The sequence below is a fragment of the Myiozetetes cayanensis genome, unplaced genomic scaffold (genome assembly GCF_022539395.1).
Source record: "Myiozetetes cayanensis isolate MyiCay16 unplaced genomic scaffold, myiCay2020 scf13, whole genome shotgun sequence".
In the NCBI taxonomy this organism is placed as follows: domain Eukaryota; kingdom Metazoa; phylum Chordata; class Aves; order Passeriformes; family Tyrannidae; genus Myiozetetes; species Myiozetetes cayanensis.
Genome location: NW_026086937.1, coordinates 4,534,696 through 4,551,761, shown reverse-complemented (window position 1 = coordinate 4,551,761; position 17,066 = coordinate 4,534,696). Strand labels below are relative to the sequence as shown.

At 42.3% G+C, this 17,066-nt stretch overlaps 1 protein-coding gene across 6 annotated transcripts in view; it reads right to left on the bottom strand.

Annotated features, from left to right (window-relative positions):
* Nucleotides 1–17,066, bottom strand: part of PAX3 (paired box 3) — a 76,337-nt gene that overhangs the window by 18,200 nt on the left and 41,071 nt on the right. For 4 of the 6 annotated variants that reach the window (XM_050307821.1, XM_050307822.1, XM_050307820.1 and 1 more), the window contains exon 5: nucleotides 7,287–7,492. In XM_050307821.1, the coding sequence (XP_050163778.1) occupies nucleotides 7,287–7,492 (206 nt within the window). The remainder of the gene's footprint in view (nucleotides 1–7,286; nucleotides 7,493–17,066) is intronic. The other 2 variants (XM_050307823.1, XM_050307824.1) reach the window with 1 other exon arrangement.

Here is a 17,066-nt window from a genome sequence, read left to right as displayed (position 1 = left end):
TTGCAAACACCTGGGGAAATATTTTCTTTTGTTTGTACATTTCCAATGTGATTTAAACACAGTGTCCCCTTATGTGCAGCAGATTTCAACTTCCACCAACACGATCAAATCCTCATCTTATGAGTGGCCTTTTCAAATCTAGGAGGTCCCCATAGGATGTTTCTGCTCTCCCACAGCCTCCCCTCTGAGAGGAACAGAACCATCACCTGGATCCAGGGATGCTCAGAGTGCAGTGCAGCCCCCCGAGAAGATCACAAGTGTCATTCTGCAATGAGGTGCCACCCTGCAGCTGGCCACAACAGAAAACCAACCCCAAACCATCTACAACTATTTCACCTGACAAACTAGTGTATTTTGTGTGTTGCCTTCACCAGCAACAATGTGGATCCCAGTGGCAGGCAGACCAACCCAAGGTCTGCATGATCAAATCATCAGGACCACACTGAATTCCCCTAAGGAAGCAAAAACAGTGGATAAGCAAGCTACTGCAGTTTTGAGACTCAAAATGCAGTGGTCTTATACAAGCAGTCTGAAGGAACACAATCTGTTCGTGCTGGTGTAACATGCAGGAGCTCTAGGTTAGGTGAACACTGTGCTTGGTGCTGTGCAAATGCAGACATGGGCAGAGGAAACATGGTTTGGCTGAGAGACCCAAGCATCCAAAAACCCAAGTCTGCACAGAAGTCAACTCTCCTTCATTTAAGTGAGGCTTTGGGCTCCGCAGTTCCTATGTCACTTTCAAAGATGGAATGTAAATAACCCAGATGATTTGGAAACAAAATTGTACCCCAGAGTCTGGCCAAAATTTACGTCTCAAAAACAGAACTGGAGAGGATGAAATTTAGAACAAAAGGGAAAAAAACCCCAGCCCTTTCAGTACTGGAGGTTCCAGTTTTTCAAGCACCTGGAACTAGACTGACCAAAAAAAGAAATCACTGCAATAGAACATAAAAAGAAATATTTTGCACTGATGTAGAACAGATAAGGTGAACTAATAGATTTCTCCCATTGCTATTCCCTAATATTTATATCCTGCCTCTTATTATCATTTTTCCTTTAAGTAGTTTTCAAGTGATCATGCCAACATCTTATTTTGTTGATCTCAACAGGATATTCTTTAAAAGATGCATTTATTCACTTGAGAACACACTAGTGTAATTAGCTTTGACATTTCGACAGTCTGATCATAAACACAGAGTGCTCTGTGTGCTTTTAAGGCAAAAAGTTCTCCAATTCAACAGGGCAAAACATTCAAGATGTGAATGTTGCAGAAAACCCGTGGATATTTTGTTATACACAGTCCTGACTATCGCAAGCACAAGTGCCAGAAACACACAAAGTCAAAAGACTGATGTATTGTTAAAGGCACTTCTAATTTTAGATGGGTAGGGGGTGTTGGGTTCTTCCCCTTTTGCCACATGATATTTTTCATGGTAACTGCCTCTCCCACCCCGCTATTCCCCACCTCTCCCTTCCCACAAAATTCACATGTTCAAAATGAAGTCTGACCATCCTGGAAGTGGGAGTCCTTGGCGGGTGTTCCACCAGGGAAGGAATGTGGGCTGTGCCAGAAGCAGCAGGGGCGCCTTGCAAGGAGGGGAGGCTGAAGAAGGAAACTGCTAACTGCAAAACATGGCAGCGTGACTTCTAAAGACCCACAGTGTCCAGTCCTCCAGTCCCTACTGATGACTCACTTATTTCAGCACCCACAGAGCGGTGTGTGCGGGAAGTGTCACCCTCTCGCCGGGCAGAGGGCAAACACCAGCCCACGTACCTGCCTGACCAGGCTGGAAGTTCACTCAAAGAACACAAGAGCAGAGGGGAGAAAAAAAAAAAAGAAAAAGAAATAAAATTTTTTATCTCCCTTTTCTTTTTTTTTGCCGTAGAGTGAATATCCATCATGGTTCACCAAGGTATCAGATGAGTTCCAAGAAGAGCACTGCCAGGGACCAGCCATAGAAAGAAGAGTAGAAACAGAATTGCTTTTTAGCACAACTAGTTGGTAAATCAGCTTACTTACAATGCCTGTACACCCCTAGCCTCACAGGAATAACGTCCACCGTGTGCAGAGGCACGCTGTGTTTCCTCACAGCATCCCAAAGCAACACCCAAAACCTGCTGGGAGCAACCTGCCATGACCACCAGTGGGAACGTCACAAGGCTCTGCCTGCTGAGGGCTGCTCTTTATGGTAATGGGAAGTCATGATGCTTGGAATACAAGGAGTTATCCATGTGATAGAAACCAGAGTTCTTTTAAAACATAATGGGGGGGTGGGAAGGAAGAACATACCAAACAACCTCCACCCCAAAAAAAACCCTCTAAAACCTAACACACCACACAGAAAAAAAGCAAAAGCAAAAAAAACCCACCATAGACCAAAAATCCAGTAGACTGTGCCAAAGGGAATAGGGACTTCCAACCACCTCCTAGTGTGATCCAACGTACTCAGATCTCATAGATTTCTTTGAAAAGACTTTGGCTCAGTCCTAGAAAAATACTTCTGAAACATTGCAGCTGAATAGTTCTGAAAATTATTCAGTAATAAACAAATTGAACTGTGTATTTATAAATTAAAGTGACACTAATTGGAGCCCTCAGGCAGCAGGGACCAGAAAAAGACAATCAAAATCACATCCCTTCTTTTCCTTTATATTAACAAATGCCCTCCTGGGCCTGCATATGAATGTAGTTGGCTAATTTACACATAAAAATTTCCCCTTTATGGGGGAGAGGGGAATCTGCAATTACAGGATTATCTACTGCAAGGGTACACAAAGCTTTTTCTTTCTTCAGCCCATATATGACGCAAGAGCTTCAGTCTCAAGAAAAGGCTCTAGAAATTCTCCATAAACCACATCAGGAATAACCATCAAGACCTGCTGAAAGGTCTTAAATGTTTCAGAATCCATCCTACATTCCCTTGCCCCATCTTCCCATAGGACTGGGCAGTTCAGCATACAGGCTCAAACCATTTCAGAGGAGCTGGGGGCAAGTTCAGATTTTTTTTTTGGCACAGATCCCCCCTCCTCCATGATTTCTCAGTGAATGCTTTTCACTGTTTGCTACTGAGAAGAGGCTATTAAAGCTGAGAGATTGGACTTCAGAGATTTCAAACCTTGCTGCTAGTTTGGGAGTCAGAAATTCGCTCACCTTTCCCCCCTATCCTCCACAAACTCTCCCTCCCTGTAGCACAGTGAAACAAAGAAAGCAATACATAAGCACAACACTTGAAACATTTTTTTTTTCAATAATTTTTCTTCTGGCTACTCAAGACTTCTGAGCTCTTGGGACTTATTTGTTGAGGTTATAATAAGGTTTTTACAATAGCTGACAAGCTTAATACAAGTTCGACATGGGAACATTCAATCCCATCCTAGTAGCCTGGAGAGATCTGCCTGCATTTTCAGACACGCTCTGTTGATAAACAGCATTTTTCTTTTTGGAAGTTTTCAAGCAAATCAATTTAAAACTAGAATCTGGCTAAGAAGAACGTTTTCAGGATAGGGCATAGTCATGTTTCAGAATTTTTCCTGACTTGCCCTGCTTTTTCACCATTGTTCATGGACAAAAAAAAAGAGTCCAAACAAATTTCTCCCATTGCCTTTTGGAGTTAAACAGGAAGGCTGTGTGCCAGCTGCTTCTCACTGCAGGGCCTCCCACCCCAAAGGATCCATACAGCTGGGGGCAAACCTTAAAGTGGGCCAACACACAAATCTCATGCATTACACTTGTGATAATTTTGGAGGCCTGCCTTCAACCCGTGGCCCAAAGGATTTGTCGGGCTGGCCAGCCCCTGTTGGCCAAGGCAGGCTCCTGGCTGGCCACAGAACAAACCTGAACCCTATTCAAAAATCCTTCTCCAAAAGATTGAATTAAACACTCCCCACCATCAACGTGAAGCTGCTGCCAAAGCTGGTCCAGTTCATCCAGGTCTAAAAACAAGACAGATGTGGGAATTTAAAAGGTGGACAGAAAAGATGCTACCCACTTCATTCCTTATGCACTATTTGTTACAGAAACCAGAACTCACGGTTCTCTGAAGCTCAGAAAGAGCCTTTGATCTTTATCTACACTGGGGAAAAATTCACTTTTAGAACTTGCCTTCAGATTGTCAGTAAAAAATGGGCCACAGACCTTAAGGGCCTGCATTGCAACTTAATGACGGTTTTAATGAAGTTTTGAACCGGACCAGTAGAGCCCGGTAAGGTTGCAATTTTAACTCACAACATGTGAATCTTTAGTCTTCACATTCCAAGTATTACTAGTGGTTTTTTTTAATCTTTTAAATGAAGGCTCCTCCTTTGGAGCTCTTCTTATCTTTCTGAATTCTATCTGAGAAACGCACAAGACCAAAGGACTCCCCCTTCCTTCTGTCTAATGTGCACCTTGCAGCCAAGTGCACAAGCAGATTGTCCTGGCTCCACATCACATCGAGGTTCAAACACCAGGGAGAAGGATTCAGCAGTTCTTAAGTGGAAAGGTGTTGCAGGAGAAATTGCAGGGAGCACTCAGTGCTGAAATGTTTGCAATGATTTTCGCTACATGTCTTGTGATTCTTGCAATGTGGAGTCTGCTGCAACACTTCTTTTGCCAAAAGCCTTTCCTGTCCCCATGATTAGGTACACAAATAACATTGACAGTGTAAAGTCTGTTTTCAGTTGTAGTTTGTAAAAAATTCCCGTTAGGAGCTGACGTGTTCTAGGCTTGATCTCAGACCAGAGGCAACTTTTCTTCCCCACCTCCAAGCAACCAGTTTAGAAACATGCATTTGGTTACCCTTCAACAGTGGGAAAGTGAGAAAATAGATGGTTCCGTGGTTTAAGACTCTTCCTTTCACAGGAGTAATAGACTGCCTCAGGGAACAGAAGGAAAGGGGAAGCACAGGGGAGGCAGGGTAAAGAAAACAAAACACGAGATGTGAGCACTACATGGAGGGACTGAGGGAACAGCAAGGTTTATCCAGTTGCGATCAACTACAAAATTGGACCTTACAGTTCCAAAAGGAAAGTAGGGGGGAAAAAAAAAGGAAAAAGTTTCTGAGCTGAGCTGGATTGAGGCTGCAAAGAGCCAGCTCTTTTAGATGATGCTTAACTGGGAAGTAGTCAAAGAGATCTTTGTGTTTATATCCATATAAAATTTGGTATCTCTGATCTCTGTCATACTGTTACCAAAAAAGAAGTGTGACTAAGAAAGCTTCAATACTACTTCAGTGTGGCTATCCAGCCCTCTCAGTCTCAAGTCTCTTAGGGTTATTTTGTTTTCACAGGTCATCTTTTATTTCATGCCCATCATAAGTGGCTATTTTAAGAGGCTATACAGTGGTGTTGAATGCTGATAAGGCAAATCCTGTATCCCTTAATCCACTGCTAAATCACTCTGCCAGCCTTCAAGGGTACCAGACAGATAGAGTGCACTAGAAAACTGCCCACAGGCTGGTTACTTCAAGCCCAGCTCATCTTTAATCCAGAAAGGTTTTGTTCTGGTATTTTAATCACTGATTGACTGGGAACTTTCTTCCATGCTGGGTTAGGTAAAATACCCATGTCAGAGGTACTGGGGAATTTGTGAGGCTGTAGATCATACGAGTGGTGTGAGACAGGATGCATCTCAAGGGAACCAAGGAAGCCATAAGGAATGTAAAAAGTCACAGGGTTAAAGCCACATTAAGACAGCTGTTATGTTAATGAGAGTTCTGCTTTTCTTCGAGCTGTGGGTCATTGATTTAGAAAAACACGAACAAGGTCTTTTTCAGTTCTATCATATTTTTCCAATGAAGCTAACATAGACCAAAACATCATATCCAAGATCCCATTCATCTTGCTAACAGAACTTGATGTGGGAGTTATCTTTATTATGTTTGTGCACAAATGATTCCCAGGGCTTGATTTGGTCTTACCTGGCCCAAGTCTATATATGAAGTTGTTTTGCAAACATTTCACTTAGTAAACATGTTAAGAAAAGAGTCATGCACCACTGAGTTTGCCTTCCAGACAAATTCATCCACACATCTGATTTTCTTCCACAGTCATAACAAACACTTACAAGAAATGTGGTGTGAAGTCTTCTGCAAAAACACTTAGCAGGTAAAACTGAAAAAGTCTGGACCTTGCAAGGCAGATGACCAATAATACAGATATGCTCCAACAGGCCTAGTTGTCTTTAAAAAGTCAGAGGGATATTTTGTATTTCTTATTTGAGTTTGCAGAGTCTGAATGTCTCAAGCTGAGTTTCAAACATCAAAAAGTAATAGTTTTACCAAAGAAATCAAATTCACCTGCATCCTTAGTTAGATCACAAATCACCACTCATTTCTCTTCCTGTTAGATCACAAGCTACAACATTTTGCTTTTCACCCAACCACATATTTGCTTAGTTATATTTGCAATTCAGACTGATTTAAAGGGGGTGTTCTTTTTCCACTGATCCTTAGATGTCAAATAGTGAAAAAGCAGCAGAAGATTCTGCTTGTGGCATTAAACATTTTACAGGATGTGTTTCTTTGCCATGAAACAGAATTAAGTCCTAATCTAAAATTGAACTCCAGAGTGCAGTTTATTTCAGAATTATTTGGCTGCTATTTTCCCATTTTTAGACAGCTAAAAATCCAGGTTCAGGCCTTTTTTAAGTCTTAATCAACTCCATGTTACTGCTCCAGTACATTAACTTGTTTTAGACAATCCAGATCTACATGAAGTTGTGAAGATTTAACAGTTATTTTAGAGTTTGTTTTCTTTCAAATTAAACTAACAGTGGGGATAAAAGAGATATTACAAGGTTTAAATCAAGTCAACTTCAAAACCTAACCTAAAAGTTAATTGTAAATACTACACCAGTAACCTTGCTCAATTGCATGGCTTTGTAGACCCATTGTCCTCTAAAAAATGTTTTCCTCTCCTCTGTTAATGCCTGAAAGACCCAAACAACAACAGATGAAATCAGTTAAGTAACCATGAGCTGGCACAACAGCTGGCCTGATTACATGCAGAGTGCTGTCAAATGCATAAAACAAACAGGGATATCAGACTTTCCTCTCCACAGACTCAGCATTATATTTATGGTAGGTATGGAACAATTACTGGGGAACACACAAAAGTTTTTTCAAAGCAGTTGTCTCAAACAGTTGTAAAATCTTTGTCCATGTACAGATGTAAAACACCTAAAGCTGTCAACAGTGATGCTTCATGTTTTCCTTTTACTCCAGAGTAGGATCATGTAAGAATAGAGAAGGACTTACACACTAACAGAAAATTAAATTCCTTTTGTTAGGCAGCTTTTAAACACATACCTGGACACGAGCCTCTGTGAGTTTAGCTCTTTGTGCAAGTTCTTCCCTAGTATAAATATCAGGGTAATGTGTCCTCTCAAAAGCTCTTTCCAGCTCTTCTAGTTGTTCTGCTGTGAAGGTTGTCCTGCTGCGACGCTGCTTTCTTTTCAAAGGTAAATCTGGTTCAGAATCGATGTCAGAGCCTTCATCAGACTGGGGTGCTGGTGCTCAAAAAAGAAGGAAAAAAACCCACAAAAATTAACTTTAGTAGAGGAGAAAGAACAGCAAACTTTTGCATCAGTCATTGACATCCTCTTGTAGGGAGGCTGTGTTGGACCAAAGGCCCCTCACATGCCCTGAGTCAGAACTTGAGGAAAGTCAGAAAGAAACAGCCCACATACAAATCCCATCCATGACCCAGGAAGGGGCTACCAACTCTTGCAATCAGCAGTTTATAGAGAAATCAATACAGAAACTCTTTCTGGATTTCATAGACGTGGAAATAGCGAGGTCACACACACAGCCAGGCAGCTCCTGGCAGCATTACTTGTTCCCCCTGCCAATCAATCAGCTATAGCTGAACCCATAGCTATAACTGTGAAGGCTGCAAAGCCTCTTCCAGCATCTGACCCCATTCACTTTCTCCAGTAAATGGTAATGAACTAAGACTAGACTTTCAAAACAAGTCTTCACTTGCTATCCAGGAGAACAGCACTCCCTCTTGCCCAAGTCTTCAAGGCAAACCACCTAAAGAGGGCAGACATTCCCCAGCGATGCTGAAACTGCTTATTTAATGGAAATACAAGCATTGCTGCTACTACTTCAATAATGCCAAGGAAATTATTGATATAGACATTGATTTATTATAATCCTTTTAATGTAATTTATTTGGAAGTAAACTGTTTCTCAAGCTCCAGCTAAAACCTCCCACCATGTTCATTTCTAGCTATCTTACAATTCCAATTTCACTCAAGCTGTTTGAACTAATAAACACACTTAATCTGTTTACTTAGTCTTACAGCATGAGAAAGACAAAGTGCTTTTTCAGACTATTCAGCTGAAAGAAATATAAAGGCGGGGGGGGGGGGGACAGGACACCAACACAATTACAGCTAAATCAGTGGCTCTTATGTGAAAGGTGCCTTCACTTTCCAGACAGCATCAATATCTTAGACCCAACATACACGGAGCATAAGGAGAAACATCTGTGGATCTCTGGATCAGCATACTGAACAAACACTCAACTCCCAGAGTCTCTTACTTGCATTCAAAGTTTGTCCCAAGTAAGACTGGACTAAACAGTTCTCATTCTCAACAGTATTGTTCTCTAGAACAAAAGGGAATAAGCTCAAACATCCTATCCCAAACAGTTCAAGTTCATTCCTTATTAAACAAGCAATCTAGAGTATCCCAAAATGAACATAACACATTGTCTGAATTAGTGACAAAAGCTAAATCTTCTCATTTGGGGTCCCAAGTGACACCTGCCCTCCTCAGCAACCAGCAAGTTACAATCCTCCAGGATGGCTTCATACTGCCATCCAAGAACAAAAAGAAACTTAGGGTATCTAAAACATCGTGTTGCAATGTTATCCTGAGGTACAAATCACCCACCTTAAGCAGAGCAGCTATTTCTGCCCAGCTGGGCTAGAGGAAGAGAGCACACCAGCCACACTACTGGGGCCACACTGCCCATACCTGATGTGGTGAGATCCGAAATAGAACTCAGAAATGTCCCTTTTGGAGACAATTTGTCTGCCAAAAGTTGCCTTTGATTGTGTACAAGTTGAGTTTAAAACAAAAGAAGTCAAATACCAGCATGTCAAGAACTGGAAATTCAATACTCTTTCCTATTCCATATGTATGTATAGAACTTCTTCAAACATCTGCATACACCCCTGTTAAAAGCCAGCCAAAACTGTGCAATTTTAAGGGGATATTTACTGCTAAATTTCTGAAGTGAATTCCCTCACCAACTGAATGGGAAGTATCAGAAGATGTATCATGATCATTCTTAAAGTGTTTTATAAACACTTAGCAAAAATCTTGAATGTTTCCTTGCACACTCGTTCTTTTCTGCAATAAGAATGCAGAACTGAAACACTGACTTCATTTCATTTTAGTTTTAGCTTTCCATTTCATTAAGCAGTACGTGCAAAGCACAAAGGTAAACCAATAAAAAAAAAAAAATCCTGTAGTATCTAAGAGTCCAGAACAATATGTCTGATCAAGGGCAAGTATTTAGAGAGAAAATAATAAAATTAAAGTAAGGAGAGAAGGTATATCATATGAAGTGACTTTCATATCTGTCTGGTTTCATTGGCATTACCCTTTGGCAGGCTTGGCTGCTACGTGCAGCTTTATTGAAAACACTGGCTTCCTTTGTCTTATCTTCTCTGCAATATTAAAATCAAACAAGTGTAATGTCAAAGGATAGTTACATGTCTGTACAACAAACTGTACTGGTTTTATTTCTTACAAAATATTCTTCAACATTAGCTTCAAGGAAGCTTTTATTCTTGTTTTTTCCTGTTAAAATATCGTTGCTAGATTTTTATATAGGTGAGAAGACAACCAGAATATTGGCTAAACATATAAATTGGATACACCTCAGCCTTTAAAAAAATCAGTATTTAATCTTATATTTGCTCAATAGTCATAGTGCATTGCCATTTTGATAAGCAGTATCTCACTAATAGGTCCACTGACTTCCATGGTATACAAAGATATTATTTAGCACAGGTAAAGGTAGTCGTATTTTAGCTGGGTCATTTCTACCTCTGTCACCACTACAGACACATAGTAATATAACACTAACCTTTGCAGATGTCCTGATGATCTTAAGTCTCCAACCCCTCAAGTTGTAAATAGGAAAAAGAAGGAGACTCTCCACTGTCCTAGGAGATTCCCCAACCAGACTTCTTGGGATCACCAGAACATCCCTTACTACACAGCTCAAAGTGGGAGAGGCAGCCAAAAGCACTACCAGGAGCTGAGCCACGAAGTTTAATTAAAGAAGGAATTAAGAACTGAGGAGAAATTATTTGTCCCTTAACCCCTCGTGACCTATCTGGTGGCCTAAGGAAATGCTGCATGCCAATTATCACCACAAAATGCAGAACCCCTGGGCCCAGTGTCGTAGGCATTCGGTCACCTGGAGTTCTGCAACCATCCCTTTTCCAAACACTGTAAATAGACACACTGGGGGCAAAAAACGAACAACAAAATAACACACAAGAGGTCATTCTGTGGGCTGTTCTTCCTCTCAGCAAGACATTTCATTTGAATAATTAAATAACAATAACATGACAACCATTTAAAGCCCATACATTAGCACTGCCGCACAACGCACCTGACAGAGGCAGGCAGGGAGTTTATCATGGAGAGGTTATCACCCTGTGACCCACGGAGGCACAGCTTCTCTGCCACTCCTTCAGGCACTCTGACATTTTTTAAAATAATATCATACAGCCTCTTCCTCTGCGTATAACTGCCTGGGGTATGCCCAGGATGAATTCTGTCTAGCCATGGAGATCACTAAAATAATACCAATTAAAAAAAAAAAAAAGGTAAAGGGCAGGGAGTGTTCTGGTAGCAGTTTGTTTGCTACCTCCCTTCCCGCATCCACCTCCTCGTTTCTTTATTTAAGCAAGATCGATTTCACAGGCTTTACCCCTTGTGCCACGGCTCGCTCAAGACCGCGGCTGGAGCAGCCCCGGCTTTGGGGTTCTTCCAGGGTGTTCGTTCTGCTGGCTCTGTGGGGCTCACCGCGACAGCCCCAGTTTTGGGGCTCCCTGCGGTGGCAGCCGACGTCCGTCTGATCCCCACAGCCTTCCCGGCTGGAGCCGGCGAGTGACCTCCTCGTGTTTGCTCGGGTGCAGGCGAGGGGAGCGCGGCGGGGCCACCGCCCCCACACAAGCCCACAGCAAATGACAAATGACACTTTCCCTTTGTGATCTTCGGGATTTTTGTTGACTTATTTGGAGGCTTTTGTCGGGTCCTAAGAAATGGCCTGTGGCTGAGGCCTATTGGGCCGATTTCCACGCTCCATCTGTGGTATCCATCAGCGGGGCCTTTGCCCGCATTCAGGGCTCTGACACCTGCCTGGCAGGATGCGGGAGGCACAAAGGCGGCTGCTGCGGAGGCGGGGGCGGCGGGACGGGGGGGCCGGGCAGGGCAGCCCGGGTGAAGGGGATGCACAGCAGGGGTTAATCCAGGCTCTCCCCCCCTCTCTCCAAACCTCCGCACCTGGAGGCGTCCCTCCAACGCCGCCTCTCCCCCGCCAGAGGTAAAGGGGCTCAAACGCAGCCCTCCTTGTGGGTGAATTAGGGAGGAAAGAGGGGGGAGAGTGGGACAACTGCCCCAGGATGGGGATGTCAGGGGTGTCCCAGGTGCTCCACCAGATACACTTCTGGTGCTGGCTCCCCACGAGAGCCAGGAGCAGTAGGTGGCCAGCAGTGCATTCCTCCCTGGATCCTTGTTTGTGTTGAGGTAGGCTTTCAGCAGCTGGCATTTCATAGTGATGGGCTAGAAACACGTCAAGCATCCTTTCTTTCCTCAAAATAAAGTCCTTTCTTTCCTCAAAATAATAAAATGGCATCCTTATTTCATCCTAACAACCCCACTCTCTTCTCCCCCTCAGCAGTCGTGTTTAAGGGCAGGCTCACATATCCATACAAAATATAAGGAGGACTCTGAAGCCAACCACCTCCCTCCCTCCCAGCACATCAGTCCTTCATTTTGCTGTGTTTGCCTGGGGAAACATGATGCCAGGCTCCCCCCCTCTCCTCCTCCTCCTCCCAAAACCTCACTGTCACAGCAAGGAGCCATTAAAAAGAAAATACACCCTGCCAGGTCTGTGCTAATCAAACCAGGACAAATAAACTCTGACACTCAACAACTCCCCAAGTGCCTGCAGCCTGGGGAGGAGACTACAGATTAGTTATGAATATGGCAGGCAGTGGGGGATGAGCTCAGGGGTTCCAGAGTCATCCCTCAGCTACCTGTGAGCTCTTAAGACACCACAACTGAAGGTTGTGTTTATCCAAGATAAAAACCTGCTTCAAGGATCGGAAGAGCATCCCTAAATTTCAGGTTCTGATGCTCCCACCACAGCACTTTGGTCAAGGTTACCGGGACTCAGAGCTGCAATTTCATCCGATTTAATATTTGCTTTCTGTGCTTCACCATCAACAGGGGAAGAGGACAGAAGGAAGATTCAGGCACCCAAGTTAGGTCACAGCCCAACACTTGTTATCAGTTGGACTCGTCTTCTTGGAGAGGAAAAGGAAAAGCAAATTTCAAGAAACAAAGAACAAAACAAGAAGCCACAAAAGATTTCTCAGTGAGGTTATCATAAAACATGCTAATCCTGCTGCATGCTCCTCTTTTCCTATGAAAATTTTAGAATCAGCAAACATACAGGAAATTCTCTACCTTGCTAGAAAGCAACAGAGTACCTAGTACAATGTGAAATATGCACAAGTAGTAGAATTGCTTTTAACCTGTTCTACTGGCATTTTGCCTATGAAATATCAAAGAAGGGGAAACGAAACCAAAAAGAAAGCCTCTGTTCCAGACAGGAATATCGCTCATCTAACAAGGATTAAGTCACACTTCAATTACTCCTTTGAAAACCACTGCTATTTGTAAAGGGCACACTCAGAAAAAACATTGTAAGTGGCTTTTTTTAAACTCCACAGGCACTTTGCAAAAATCTGCAGTGAGAGAATGAGAGAAATGTGGATAAAATATGTTGCTATTTAAGTAAACTGATTAAAAAGAGTAATTAATCCGTTGCTGGAATTGGAAAAGAGCAACCCCAAATCCTGTGAGCTCTAAGCTGGAAAGTCAGCATAGAGAGGAAACAACCACCACAGCAGTGATAAAAGAGATCTTCTTGAGAGGAATGGATGGTATATTTATTTTGTTAGGGCTGATTCACATAGAGAAACGTGCTTTGTACAGCAAAGTGAAAAGGAAAACAGTAGCTGCAGTAAAAGGAAATGGCCAACAGTGACTTTTATTTACAATTACCAAGAGACCAGCTATTATTGACCATATGTGCCACAATCGCCCTCCTTATCATGGGTTGGCCATCATGTCCATTGGGAGCTGTTAATGAACTGGGTAATTGAGCTGCTGACATGTGTTACCAAAACAAAACAATAGGAAGAAGAGACAAATGAACATTTTATTTGCCAATCAGAGTAGGTTCCGCTTTTCAGAGAACTGTGCCTAAGTAAGTGGCTGAATACATAAAACAGTGCATTGAAGGCAAGCAGATGCATGCACAATAATGGTTAACTGACAGCCTATGGCCCATCTGTGCTTAACATTTTGTTAAAGAAATTACTTGACTTGCTAAAGAGACAAATCATACAGCTGCCCCAAGTGCTGCATTATAAGAGATAAATCATTAGCTAAACTGTTCCATGCTTAAAATGACAATGCATATTAACAGTTATGCAGGGACATTTTGTCAGCACAGCTTGATGCAGTTATAACTGACAAAAAATGTGACAGCTCATAGCTATTCAACGATTTCAACTCAGAAGAGAATGACAACACTGTGAAAACAATTTAACTGCACAGACAATAGACAATTCACGAGCTCTTCTTTTAAAAAAATATTTCTTTTTTTTTTTTTTGAATGATGAAATAATATGGAAAGGAAAAAAATGCCCAGTATCTAACTGTTCTGCACCATTAATCTGCTAGCATGTACTTCATTCAAAACCACAGAGCATCAAAAAGGAACACATTCCATTTTAAATATCAAAGACTGCATCTCCAGCACTAAGAATAAATGGCTAATTCTCAACTGTGCATGAAAGGATAAAGAATTTCTAGAGTGAAAGGAAGGAAAAAGGAAACTGCAAATACAACTACAAAAATCTCTTCTTATTCCACCACCTCCTTTGCAACAAAAAAAAAAAAAAAGATTTGTTTTGTTGATACAAGTAACATTAAAGTACTTAACAGCTTTGCATGTGGGCCTGCTCCCAAGTTTCACTGCTGCAAATTTGCTCTGAGAACTGTTATGATTATTATTTTACACTGAAAACTAAATGTAAAGGAACTGCAGTTAGCACTCCTAATGTACAGGTAGTACATACACGTGTGTGTGTGTATAGCCCTGGGAGCCTGCCAAGGGAGGGCAGAAAGTTTGGAGATGGGTCTCCCTAAATTGCACAGACCAGGCAAGCCAGACTCTCAACCAGATTTACCTGAACAGCTACAGTGTCTGGGGGGAAAAAAAAAAAAAAAAAAAAAAAAAAGGAACATGAAAGAAAACCAAGAAATAATGTGATTTGGTAAAACTCATGTAGCCTGTGGGAGTTTTTCCTGTGGTTTCAGAGGCTGGTACCCACATAAGGGTTAGCTCAGGTTTAAAGACTAAATAAAAATGAAATTGCTACAGTTTTCCCCATGCAGCCAAGACTGCTGACTTCGTAAAGTTTCCGCTCACTGGCCTCAAAAGACTACTCCGCTGTTTCTCCTGGTATAAGAGCAAAGCTGGATCCAAGAAAACTTTGACCCTCATTCGATCTCTCCCGTCTTTCCCGGTAGACCCAGGGAAGGAGTTCAGCGAGAGGGAGCCGGCACTGAGATAACCCGGCACAAGAGAGCACAGACCAGCACAATCACCCCGTCACCAGACTGGGAGTCACCCCAGCCTGGCCCTCCCAGCGCAGCCTGTGCACCCGGAGAGCTTTTCAAAAAGCGTGAAGAGGAGTCACAAGCACGTCCCGCTGATTTTCACCGGGAGCTCACGAGTGCCCACATCTGGGGGTTTTTCCAGTCCTTCCCACAGGGAGCATCTGTGGTAACAGGCACTGTACTTAAGCATTGCAACGTCTTTTCTTCTCACTGGGACATTTCAAAGAAAAACTTCCTGAGGATTAAAGAAGAACTTTGCCTCCTAAATTTAGGATGAGGGGAAGAAAACTAAATGCTCAAATCCAAATAAGGTTTGCTCCTAACAACCTTTAGGAAGTGAATACTTTGGGTGATATTTTAATGTAAGACAGGGAGAATTAGGAGGAAAGCTAGATCTCTCTTGCAGGATTCCCAGAACATATTAAGAAAGGATTGGCATCATGTCTTCAAGCCGGTATCAGCTGATGGAAGAGGCGATTGGTAACCAATTAAGACTGAAAACATTGAGTATCCTGGGGGATGGAATTTGTCATCTGAGAAATTAAATAAAGCAAATGAAAGGGTCCCTGGATAAATAACGAGACTGTATTAGAGAGTTAAAGCACTGCAAATAATTGAGCTGTCAGTAACCTCTCAACTGTGTAGGCAGTATGGATTTCGCAGAAGAAAAAAAAATCTATAAATTATATTTGGCTCAATCCTTTGCAGCAACACAATGCAAACAGAACTCCTAAGTTATACAAGCTGATCAAACTACTGGGCACACCAAGACAGCAAAAGCTTACAAGCATTTTTCAAGAACAGCTCTTCATTGCTTCGCTAGTTCAACTTGTAGTGTTGCTAAAACGTTTTTGAAGAAAAAAGAAACTGCCACAGATGGCTTAGGTAAAAAAAAAATGTGAGGCTGTTTTAATACATTTCTTATTTCTTTCAACTAGTTCTAGCACCTGAATTAATACCATCCTTTATTCAAAAGCACTGGTAGAAAAAGCTGTTGTAGATGGTTTCATCTCAATGTCATGATTACAGTCCTCAAAGTCTCTATGGGAAATAAAGGATATCATCTCTTCTTAAACTTACAGCTGCAGCCAGACCACCTCTCAAGCCACTTTTACCTGCTATTGAGCTACACTAAGTTATATGACCATCCCTATTTATCACTTGGAATGGCCAAAATACTTCTAGACTTTTTTTTTTTAAAACAGAATAATGTATTTTGTCATTGAACACTCCACCTCCTCTAGAAATCATTTAACTTTGCAGAAGATTTCAGGGGGTGGTTTGTGAGAGAAAACTGAAAGTATTGATTTTTTTCCCCTCTATATTCTGGATTTCAGTCAATAAAAATAAGTTACATTTTTCACCAAATATTTTTCCTGTGACTGATTTTTCAAGGCACTACCTACTACTGCCAAGTGCTCCATTTCCATCCAAAGCTGTTAGTAACTCTAGGGCACTTCCATTACAACTACATAAGATTTGGGGCGCTGACCTCAAATCCATCATCTTCTGTCATGGAACCTGGTCCTACTGGGAACTGAGCCCTCCAGTCCCACTGGTCAAAGACAGCCCCTGCCTTTACGGTTGTTCCAGCATTTGGGATGAAAGGATCCTACAACGGGAAAGCAGCAGGGTGCTCAGCACCTCTTTGTGTTACTTTGCCTGGGGTTTTTCATTCCAGCTCCTGCCTTGGGTACCAGCATTGGGGGTGCAGCACTCTGTGCCCAAGACTCCCTAAAGCACACAATGCTGCTTCATTCATTACAGTGCCTGTGATGCTGTTACAGTAATTACCTGAATTCCATCCAAGAGCCAGTCACCTACAGATGCTTCTTGTTCCTTACCCTGTGAGGTCTGCATGCCCATGAGCTCCTGGGCATCATCCTTTAATTGCCTTTCCCAGGGACCATCTACTGAGAGCTCAGAGTGCAGCACTTAAAGCAGAGTAGTTTGAGTCATGGGTAAGCAAACAAACCTGGCAAAAGCTATGAGAGCCTGCAGATGTCACCTGACCATTGTAATGCCATAATACAGATACTAAACGAACATGAGAAAACACATCACACACACACTGCTATAAGGGGGTGAGCTCTGGTTTGCTAATAATGAAGCAAGGTATACAGCTTGCTCTCTGTTCGA